The sequence below is a fragment of the Oncorhynchus kisutch genome, linkage group LG5, assembly GCF_002021735.2.
Source record: "Oncorhynchus kisutch isolate 150728-3 linkage group LG5, Okis_V2, whole genome shotgun sequence".
Lineage (NCBI taxonomy): Eukaryota > Metazoa > Chordata > Actinopteri > Salmoniformes > Salmonidae > Oncorhynchus > Oncorhynchus kisutch.
This window is the reverse complement of record NC_034178.2, coordinates 29,413,136-29,425,306: the sequence shown is the minus strand read 5'-3', so window position 1 is coordinate 29,425,306 and position 12,171 is coordinate 29,413,136. Positions and strand designations below refer to the sequence as shown.

At 44.2% G+C, this 12,171-nt stretch overlaps 1 protein-coding gene across 3 annotated transcripts in view; it reads right to left on the bottom strand.

Moving 5' to 3' along the window:
• The window catches only part of LOC109890862 (sodium-coupled neutral amino acid transporter 3), a 59,279-nt gene that overhangs the window by 32,536 nt on the left and 14,572 nt on the right, over positions 1–12,171 (bottom strand). For 2 of the 3 annotated variants that reach the window (XM_020482943.2, XM_020482942.2), the window contains exons 2-4: positions 1,707–1,917; positions 916–936; positions 622–703 (exon numbers count right to left, since the gene is read on the bottom strand). In XM_020482943.2, the coding sequence (XP_020338532.1) occupies positions 622–703; positions 916–936; positions 1,707–1,822 (219 nt within the window). In that variant the 5' untranslated portion in view covers positions 1,823–1,917. The remainder of the gene's footprint in view (positions 1–621; positions 704–915; positions 937–1,706; positions 1,918–12,171) is intronic. The other variant, XM_020482944.2, reaches the window with a different exon arrangement.

The window sequence follows — 12,171 nt, the reverse complement described above, 5'->3', positions numbered from 1 at the left end:
CTGATAATTAATTGCACCCACCTGGTGTCCCAGGTCTAAATCAGTCCCTGATTAGAGGGAAACAATGAAAAAGAGCAGTGCAACTGCCTTTGAGGTCCTGAGTTGAGTTTGAGGAGCCTAGCGGTTCAACTCTACCATTGACATCACCTTGAGAAGGTGCCTCTACGTCATCCCAAGGGATGAGTTCGGTATGAAATACACCCCCTTCTAGATGTGCTGGGCGGTACCACTGTAGGCTCATTACACCACCTCAGGGCTTACTATAAAAGCCGGTGACAGTGCTCCTCATTTGGCAATGGTCTTGGTAAGTGGAGTGTGGCCAATATATTGGTCATGATGCTTCCTTGACTTGACCACTGACGTTAAACAAAATTAAAAAGGCAGAAAGGCACATTTCTGCATATATTTTTTGCTTACAGTTTCATGCACATCTATGTGCTTTAACAAAGAAAAAAAAGACATGTAGGCTATGAGCGACATCCATCATAACAAGAAATAGATGACAATTGTGGCCATGTCAACTTGTCCTATGGGCTAGACATAGGGAATAGGGTGCCATTTGGGAAACAGCCCAGTGAGTAATGTTTCAGTTGTGGCGATAGTAAAGTCAGTCACACTCACGTCTGTGAAGCGCATGGGCTTCGTCCCATCTCCGTTGGGCAGAAACTCCTCACTCTCCAGGATGCCATCGGGATCATCAAACCTGGGCGAAACAGAAAAGGACATTACAATTGATAGTCCCTAAAACCGGGCACCTTAAAATGAGGGACTCAAGCTACACAAATAGAAGGGAGTTTATTGTCAAAACAGTAGCAAGGTGCTTCACTGAAAGGATTGTAACGATGTTACATAGTCAGTGAGCCTACTAGATAGAGATTGTGTCTGTGTGACTGTATATCTGAAGTATAAACATACCTGGCATTTTGAGTACCATTTCTGTGTGGCAAACAAAGGATCCAAGGGCGACGATGGGACAAAAACAAGGCAAACATGCACTTAGGAAATCAGTTATATTGTCTGTTCAGACGTCATTCACGGCGTATAAACGCTTCATCCTCATTGCTGATGTCATACACTTTAGCAAGGAGGACTGGGCGAGCAAAGCACAATTTGCATGGCGGAAATAGAAACAGGGTTTTAAGAGTTCTGTCTGTAAAATGGTGTCTGTATTAGAGGGTAAGTCACCCGCTTTTGGATAGAATCATGTGGATGAATATCAGGGTTGAAATTAGAATTTCAGTTCATATCCAGAATTGATTGAATTGAAAAGGAATTGACCCCAAAACCCTGATGAATACAGGCTACTGTATTTTTTAAGAAAAACACAGATGACATTTACAGACTGGTTTCCATACTGGCAGGTAAATGACGACAACACGTGACACGTTCACAGTTTAACCCAACACAGCACAAAAACCCATTACTCTCTCCAGTCTATGGGCTGGGCACAACAGCGGGCTAAATGCCACCGCCCTTATGCAATAACAATATCAAAGCATCAGTTCAAAAACAATTGGAATGAAATTCATTGTATCGCATTGTATTGTTTCTGTGGTGTAGAGGCACAAAGACAATCAGGTGAGTGTATAGAACGTTTCAGATGCTTATCAGACAGATATGCAAAGCCTTGATTCTGATTAGCTGTGGCTGTTTCGCAATACAATTATGTGACAATGATGTACACGTACAGCAAAAAATAAACTCACGTGTCTAATTCCTCTGGCATGGTCTTCATAGGCACATACTTGTCATCTCCTAGGTTGTGACCTTTCCCATTGGTCGAGCATCCCAAGATGCTCATCTCTGATTGTGCCGGCTCCATACTCTAGTCAGCAGTTATCCCAGAAGTCTGTTTGGCTCGTGTGGTGTCTGTTCACTGGGTGTGGTCCTCTCAGTCTGCTCCCTCAGATACTGTATCTAGAGGAGAGAGACAGAACGTATTTCATTGACACAGATCCCATAGCTACTCTTCTGTCTGTCTTTCTACTGGATACGACCATTTGGGGACACTTGTGTATGTTAATACTGCATTTCTGTAAATACATCCAACTGAATTCCACAATACACCTGAACAGCGAGTCTCTCTCTCTGCTAATGACTATCTGGCTACTCTTATTTACACAGTAAACCTTTCACTTCAACACCCAAGATATGACCTGTTTCAAACACTTCCTGCATACATTGGCTGTGTTTACACATGAAGCCCATTTCTGAGCTGCCCTTACAAATATTTGCGTTGGTACTTTTATTTATACTAATCAAATCAAATCAAATGTATTTATATAGCCCTTCGTACATCAGCTGATATCTCAAAGTGCTGTACAGAAACCCAGCCTAAAACCCCAAACAGCAAGCAATGCAGGTGTAGAAGCACAGGTACACAAGTACTATTATGGTACTTTCACATATACCATGGTATAGTCTGAATCATGGACATTTTTTACCTTTATTTTAGTGCTCTAACCACTAGGCTACCCTGCCGCCCCATATGCCATGGTTTTAGTCTTGAAGTATGATGGTAGTACCACGGTACTGCCATTGTACCTAAATATTACCATGGTATTGCATTTATACCATGCAAAGATCTGAATCATGGAAATGTACCATGTTTTTAGCTTTAAAGTATGATGGTACTTCCATGAACCTATATAATAGGTATTGCATCATTTATACCATGGTATAGATGTGGATCGTGAAATATCATAGCTTTAACCTGCATTCTACATTATTGTTTAATTTATTTTTAATTGAACCTTTATTTAACTAGACAAGTCAGTTAAGAACAAATTATTATTTACAATGATGGCCTGCCCCAGCCAAACCCGGACGATGCTGGGCTAATTGTGCACCGCCCTTTGGGACTCCCAATCACGGCCGGTTGTGATGCAGCCTGGAATTAAACCAGGGTCTGTTGTGACACCTCTAGCACTGAGATGCAGTGCCTTAGACCGCTGGGCCACCCGGTAGCCCATGGTAATGCACAACTATGATAAATGGTATATTTAATCAAAAAATATATTTTATGGTACCATCTTTATTCATTTTGGTTACCACGGTACAATGGCAGTATAATGCATTAAATAAATAAACCCACCAAGGTCAAAAGAGGTTGCTTGGTATTATACTGATGCATTTATATACCAGCATAGGCACATCTCTGATAAGAGGCATTAGGCTGCCACTAGTTTGTCTGTAACATCAAAGAAAAAGGGAATAGTTGCTGTCAAAAAAAGGGGTAATACTTACTGTATTAATAGTATTGTTTTTTGCTCATGTTTGGGTTCCCTGTATTGCCAACCAGAAATGTGTGAGAATGTGAAATATACAGTATGGTAGCCTAACCTTTGCACGCCTATGCTTTTCCACGGATTTAAGTATTTTGGTTTTTATCCTCAGATGGAAGGAATAAATAGTATGAATTTTCTTATCAAAATAATGTGCAGAACACATTACAGACATTACATAATCGTTCTTGACCCAGTTTCACACGGGCTATTTCGGCACTGTGTTTATGGGACTAACCCTGAAAAGTCAGTGCTAACCCTGCTCTGGAGCAGGGCCAGCTAGCCCTGAGCTAAGGATGGTGCTAGCTTACTTTAGAATGTGTAAGTATGAACACTCGCTTAGGAGGCTCTTAGCCCTGGACTAATGTACAGTGTGAACACCCCTAAGGAGTCATTTGAACGAGAGAGACAACTGAAAACTGAAGAGAGAAGCACCAGATAAAACTATTATTTTAAACCTTATCTTCACAGTGAGCGAGTTATAAAGCATAGGATATGAAACACCAAATTAAGCAGAGTGATAATATATTATTGTATTTTTTTTATGATGTTTTGATAGTTTAATGAATTTATAAGAGTCCGTTAGCATAGAAGCTAATGTCAGCATAGAAGCTAATGTCAGCTAACGTTAGCTCCAGTCAAGCTAGCCTCTCGTAGTCATGGAGACAGAGAACTCCAACAAAAGTTCACACAGAGAGTGTAAACAAAGGGAAACATTGTAACTTGCTGTTGTGAGGTATGGCATGTTAAAAAACATGAGCTGGTACACAACCAGAAACATTAGTTTGTGTGGAGGTGCTGACTAACTGCGGATAAAACATAAACTATCAAAATAAAGAAAGTCGCACACTCCATATATAAACTCCCAGCAATTTAATGGGTATTTACCAACGTTTCGGCATCACTGTGCCTTCCTCAGGGTAATGTCATGAATACTTGAACCAGGTTATGTAGACAAACGGTGCAATTAGTGCAACCAATGTCAAAAGTGAGGGGTATGTCATAATGATTAAGTTAATTAAAATGAATTAGTGAAACTGTTTAAAAAAAGAAGAATAGTTTATGGCATATTAAATATATTACGCTTGTCACGTCCTGACCATAGAGTTCTTATTTTCTATGGTAGAGTAGGTCAGGGCGTGACTGGGGGGTTAGTCTTGTTAATTATTTCTATGTGGGGTTCTAGGTTTGTTTTTCTATGTTGGTGATTGTGTATGATTCCCAATTAGAGGCAGCTGGTAGTCGTTGTCTCTAATTGGGGATCATATTTAAGTAGCTGTTTTTCCCACCTGTGTTTATGGGATATTGTTTTGAGTAAGTGCACGTAGCATCGCTGTTGTCACGGTTCGTTGTTAGTTTATTGTTTATTTGTTTTTGTCTTTGCTTAGTTTCACGTTCTATTAAATAATGTGGAACTCAACATCCGCTGCGCCATGGTCCGACATTTATTCTAGCAAACGAGACAGAATATCCCATCACAACAGGACCAAGCAGCGTGCCCAGGAGGAGAGGGATACATGGACTTGGGAGGAGATTCTGGATGGGAAGGGATCCTGGACTTGGGAGAAGATTCTGGATGGGAAGGGATCCTGGACTTGGGAAGAAATCCTGGCAGGACAGGTTCTCCTAAGCAAGGAGAGAATGGAGAACAGCGACGACGCCAGGGGGTCGCGGCCACAAGGAAAGCCCAAAAGACAGCCCCCCCAAAAAATTGGGAGGGGGCACACAGGGTGGTCGGCGGAGCCGAGGTGTGAACCAGTGACAACATGGGAAGGGGTAGAGAGGTGGTCAGTCGACCCAGGGAGAGTGCCAGAACCCGCCTGGGAATCAATAGAATAGTTTGAGGAGGGATACCGGGGAGTGGAGATGGCGAGGAGTATGCGGCAACGCGAATTTGAAGGAGCGTGTTACCAGTCCGCTGCAATCTGTGCCGGTCCCACGCATCAGGCCTCCAGTGCGCCTCGCCAGTCCGGTACGTCCTGTGCCTGCTCCTCGCACTCGCCCAGATGTACGCCTCCACAGCCCAGTACGTCCTATGCTAGCTCCTCGCACTCGCCATGCGAAGTGTGTCATCGTTCCGGTACAATTTGTGCCAGCTCTACGCACCAGGTCTCCAGTGTGCCTCCACAGCCCAGTGTGTCCTGTGCTAGCTCCTTGCACATGCCGTGCGAGGTGTGTCATCGAACCGGTACCATTGATGCAGGCTATATGCACCAGGTATCCGGTGTGCCTTCACAGCCCAGTACGTCCTGTTCCTTCTCCCCGCACTCGCCCTGAAGTGCGTGTCACCAGTCCGGGGCCGCCTGTACCAGCCCCATGCATCAGGCCTCCAGTGCACCTCCCCAGTCCAGTACATCCTGTGCCTGCTCCTCGTGCTCGCCCTGAGGTGCGTGTCACCAGTCCGGTACCACCAGTGCCGGCCCCACGCACCACGCTTCCTGCGACGATCCCCAGTCCAGAGCTTCCGGCGACGTTTCCCAGTCCAGAGCTTCCGGCGACGTTTCCCAGTCCAGAGCTTCCGGCGATGGTTCCCAGTCCAGAGCTTCCGGCAATGGTTCCCAGTCCAGAGCTTCCGGCGACAGTTCCCAGTCCAGAGCTTGCGGCAATGGTCCACAGTCCAGAACCTCCAATGACGATCCACGGTCCGGAACCTCCTGAGACGGTCCACGGTCCGGAACCTCCTGTGACCGTCAATGGTCCGGATTATTATTTTATTTTAATTACATTTCACATACTTGTTTTGTATTTAATTTCATAGTTGTCACATGTAATCTTTTGGTTCAACCTTAATGTATAATGAGCATAATCAACAGGGGGAACATATTACGCTAATGTACGCTAATACGCTGTAGCAAGAACATAATAATTTATAAGACTTGTTCATGAAATAAAGATTTGTTCATAAAAGGGCCTGAGATCAAAGCCTTTCTTTACGATATAAGATGATAATACCTTTTTACAAATAGTTTTTAGGATGTTGGCTATTTAGAATTGTATACGAGTAGCCTAGTCAGTTGAAGAGAGAGAGGGAGAGAGAGCCAACTGAAAACTGTATTGAAGAGAGAAGCACCAGTTAAACTAATTATTTTAAACCTTATCTTCAAAGGTGTCAGACTCCTTTTACTATTTTCACCATACCCTATACGGTTCCCAAGTTTTAAGAGGGTACGCTACACTACTAGACCATGTGTGTTGTTGTTTTTCACTATGAGCTAAAGGGGTTTAAGAGGGTACACTACACTACTAGACCATGTGTGTTTGTTGTTTTTCACTATGAGCTAAAGGGGTTTGGGAGGATACACTACACTACTAGACCATGTGTGTTGTTGTTTTTCACTATGAGCTAAAGGGGTTTAAGAGGGTACACTACACTACTAGACCATGTGTGTTGTTGTTTTTCACTATGAGCTATAGGGGTTTAAGAGGGTACACTACACTACTAGACCATGTGTGTTTGTTGCAGCAATTTCTTTACTTTTGATATTTGAGTATATTTAAACTTAAACTATATTTAAACCATTGTATTTTTTTCATTGTACTATGAAGGTACATTTTTGTAAGGGCGATCACGAGGTTCAAACCAAACCCTCTGTTGAACAGTTATTCGAATGACTACCCGGGCTATTTACATTGACCCCTTTATTATTTATTTATTCAACTTTATTTTTTGAACACTCCACACACACACATACTACATACACACACACACACACACACACACACGCACACACACATATTGATGCTACGCGCACACACAAACATATAAACACTTTCACACTCTTCACATATGCTGCTGCTACTATGTTTATTATAATGAACAAAAAATATGAATATAAAGTGTTTGTCCCATGTTTCATGAGCTGAAATAAAAGACCCCAGAAATGTTCTATACCCACAAAAAGCTTATTCCTCTCAAATAATTTTGTGCACAAATTTTGTTTACATCCCTGTTAGGTATCCCAGTTTATTGTGCTACTATTTCCTTTTTTATTCAGCAAATATTTGTCTTACTTAAATATGCACTGTTGGGAATGGGCTCTTAAGTAAGCATTTCATGCTAAAGTCTGCACCTGTTGTATTTGTCGCATGTGACCAATAACAATGATTTAATTATGTGCGGGAGTTATCTTTTCTACGATGATGGTGTAGTTACTCCCCACTGGGTTGCATGACCTCAGTGACACCGATTTACCCCATTTCCAATATCCTCTGTGAGATCAGAGGCCCCGGGGGAGTCCGTTCCACAGACAATGGGCTGTTGTTGTTATCTAGCTGCTTCCTGGGTGGAGACAGCAGCCCCATTGTGTCACCACAAGTGTCACCCGGCCTGGCAGAGCATCTTTAGCCGCAGCTCTCCACACAGCTGGTAATGGATCACCCACCACCACTCCAGTTTTAAAGTGAACAATACAATATGTGATTAACATAAGGAAACTGAGCCGCAGTGAGGTTCATTGGAGACCTTGAATATCTCTCAGCAACATCGAAATGAGCGACATATGAGTAAAGGTTCAAATGTAACATTCATTCATTTGAATCTGAAAGGTTGCAAAAGATCAATCGTTCATCTTCCCTCTCTGACTTGGTGGGGTGCAGTGCTGCCTGGCAGGAGCTGGATCAAGCAGTGAGGAGATAGATCCAGAATTTGTTCTATCAAAGGTTATTAAAGATCAGATGAGTCAGCAGAAGGCTGAGTGTCTATTTAGGCCCCATTTTATATCTGTGGCCTTGGCTGATGATCTAGGACACTGGCAGACCACACTTTTTGGAAGACGTGAGATGGTCACCCAATTTCCACTAGACAGATGAACACAGACAAAAAGAGAGACACACAGAAAATACACATGGACTGTACCTATCCCCTTGTGGGTGAGAAATAGACTATGGAATGTGAAGATCTCCCTCAATAATAGCATATTGCTTCTGCTGAGTTGCTAGGCCACTTTAGTGTCCCTGGGGACAGAAATAACATTATAGTTGAGTTCAAGTTCAAGAAATATTAGCCCACTACATCAAATACACTCTAATTACCAAAGTATCCTCATCTTTCATTTTGAGCATGGGAATATTAAAGCAATGTTTATTATCCTACCTGTCACTGTCTGAATTTGTTTCCGATTACCGTTGTACTAATGGAGTAGCGTCCACTCTTTACAACCGTAATCATTGACTATGGCTTATAAAAAGCAACACGTTCCTTTCTCTGTGACTCATTGTTAGTAAGTACATCGCAATTGATTTTCTGAACCATACAAGCGTTTGCCATAGGCTTCTCTGATTCAATTTCAATCATGTTGTCCCATTGGATTTGGTGAATTGTTCCCAGAAAGCTCTGCACTCTGGAGAATATGAACGCACATGGAATCATTATGTGTGTGTGTGTGTGTGTGTGTGTGTGTGTGTGTGTGTGTGTGTGTGTGTGTGTGTGTGTGTGTGTGTGTGTGTGTGTGTGTGTGTGTGTGTGTGTGTGTGTGTGTGTGTGTGTGTGTGTGTGTGTGTGTGTGTGTATTTATAGAGCAGCTGGCTGTACAACCTGTCTATGTCCTTTACTTGTAGTCCTCTTGTTACCGAGATGGGTCCAACGGTAAGACGTCTCACAGAATCCACTTGTTAGAAGAGTCCACTTCCATCTTTACACAGTCACACACACACACATCTTTCAATGTTTGTATATTTATCTTGGGTTGTTATAACCCTTTATTTACTCTGTACTGTATGTGTCACTGTGCCCACCCTACCCAACACAATCCAACACACAGACCAGGAGTGTATTTACTAGGAACCAAACCAAAGCAAACAGATGAAACGTTGTCTAATAAGCCATTTTTTGTTGATGTACTTTTTATCCCTTTTTCTCCCCAATTTCGTAATATCCAATTGGTAGTTGCAGTCTTGTCCCATCGCTTCAACTCCAATACGGACTCGGGAGAGGCGAAGGTCGAGAGCCATGCGTCCTCCGAAACACAACCCTGCCAAGCCACACTGCTTCTTGACACACTGATCGCTTAACCCGGAAGCCAGCCGCACCAAAGTGTCAGAGGAAACACCATACAACTGACGACACGAGTCAACGTGCAGGCACCCGGCCGGCCATAAGGAGTTGCTAGAACGTGATGGGACAAGGACATCCCGGCTGGCCAAACCCTCCCCTAACCCGGACGAAGCTGGGCCAATTGTGCGCCGCCTTATGGGTCTCCCGGTCACGGCCGGCTGCAACACAGTCCGGGATCGAACCCGGGTCTGTAGTGATGTCTCTAGCACTACATAGCAGTGCCTTAGACCGCTGCGCCTCTCGGGAGGCCCCAGACAATGCATTTTTAGTTGCAAAACGTTTTCTGTTGGAAGATGTCTTACTCGTCTTCTACAATGGCATCCCGGAGTTTATTCCTGTTAAGCAGGGGGGGAATGAAGGTGAGTGGGGACCATTAGTGGCCGTGGGTAGCTTCTGCTTTTACACCAAAGTCAACATAGTTAATCAGCCAGTATTGACCTGCTCTGGTGACTTGTAAAACATTTACACCTGCTCTGGTGACACACAGAGCCACATGGCATAACAAACAAACATCATCAGCACCCTGCCATACAGCTGCTGCTGACCCTGGGAGAGGAACAGAGTGAGAGGCGGAGGCCATATTAGTAAGACAGGGCCAGGCCGCTGAGGCCTACAACCATAAAAAGCCCAAGTTTAGGTGACTTAGTCCTGTCAAGCAGAAAAGACACACCATCAATGGCCTGTTATCTTCATATGAGGCAGGTTTAGAATTATACTTTAGTGTAAGACTTACCAGGGGGAAGTCAAGTCAGTTAAGAACAAATTCTTATTTACAATGACGGCCTACCCCGGCCAAACATTCCCCTAACCCGGGCGATGCTGGGCCAATTGTGCGCCGCCCTATGGGACTCCCGATCACGGCCAGTTGTGATACAGCCCAAGATTGAACCCGGGTCTATAGTGACACCCCTGGTGACACTGCGATGCAGTGACTTAGACCGCTGCGCCACTCAGGATCCCCAAACTATGTTGATACAGGCATCAACTGCTGTCTCTGCAAAACTGCATGTGTTTTTGAAGTTCCTATCCCAGCTGTCTTAAATAGCCAGCAATACCTTTTGACATACTATACCATGTACCACATCCGCTTCAGGAGGGGTGTGCATTCCACACCATGCCCCTCATCCACTTATACAGTCAGGGGATGGTTCGGGCCCGTTGGGGTCGGTTGGGGGTGGTTGGAGGGCGGTTGGTTGTTTGGGCGGTTGTTTGTTTTTGCTATAACACACCCCTGCCCTCACCCCAGTATGTATGTATCTCATTCTACAGGGTATGACCACATGTGTCACACCATGCTACACAGCAGGGTCATCCGTTAAACTACGGTTCCATGGTGCTGTTATGTAACCCATTAGCCACACAACCACCTGAGAGTTCCTTGTTGCCGTCTCAATCTGACTCAAAATAACCCCCTTGAAAAGTTGATGAGGTGAGTAAAAACAGGCTGAGTGGAAGGAAGCATTTTCGTCAGCTCTATTAGTGTCCAGCGGATCCTATAGCCATCCTCAATGTGACTGACCTTACTATAAACACCTTGTCGACCTAGCAACATCTGTCTGGAAAACACTTCAGCGTGTTAGCTTTTTCCATTCTTTATTCTATGACTTGGTTGATGTCTTAATCTTAACCCATCAGTGTAGCATGCTGTCAATTTAGTTCCATTCCCTTGGACTCAGTCTCCACCTGTTGGCCAGGGGGGGGGGAAACAGGGCTGGCACAGAGCCGGAGCAGGCAGTGGGCACATGTGGAGGGATGAGGAGATGCCCCTGCCCAGTCCGTGTGTCGGTACATCAGGAGAAGCCACTACAAGATACCAGCACAGACAGCCTGGAGGTGATCGCTCCTCACCATCCTATGCCAAATGTCCATTAAGCGCTGAGACACAAAGGGAACATCTCCAGTCCACCACAATACTTTGGTGCCGATTCTATATGCATTGCGATTCGATACTGCGATTTTATTGAGATTTGAACATAATGCTCACTATACAAGTAACTGCAAAAATAAAGGAAACACCAACATAGTGTCTTAATGGGGTGTTGGATCACCACGAGCCGCCAGAACAGCTTCAATGCACCTTGGCATAGACTCTACAAGTGTCTGGAACTCTATTGGAGGGATACGACACCATTCATCCACAAGAAATGACATCATTTTGTGTTTTGTTGGTGGTGGAAAACGCTGTCTCAGGTGCCACTCCAGAATCTCCCATAGGTGTTTTCATCCGACCTCAACCCAATTGAGATGGGATGAGTTGGACCGCAGTGTTAAGGAAAAGCAGCCAACAAGTTCTCAGCATATGTGGGAACAAGCAAAAAAGTGTTAAACGAATCCAAATATGTTTTAGATTTTAGATTCTTCAAAGTCGCAAACCCTTTGCCTTGATGACAGCTTTCCACACTCTTTGGATGTTCTCAACCAGCTTCATGAGGTGGTCACCTGAAAGGCTTTTCCAACAGTCGTGAAGGAGTTCCCACATATGCTGAGCACTTGTTGGCTGCTTTATCTTCACTCTGCGGTCCAACTCATCCCAAACCATCTCAATTGGCAAAGCAGAAATCTCATATTTGGACTAATCAGACCAAAGGACAGATTTCCACCGGTGTAATGGCCATTGCTCGTGTTTATTGGTGTCCTTTAGCAGTGGTTTCTTTGCAGCAATTCGACAATGAAGGCCTGAGTCATGCAGTCTCCTCTGAACAGTTGATGTTGAGATGTGTCTGTTTATTTGGGCTGCACTTTCTTAGCTGAAGCTCGAATGAACTTATCCTCTGCAGCAGAGGTAACTCTGGGTCTGCCTTTCCTGTGGCGGTCCTCATGAGAGCCAGGTTCATC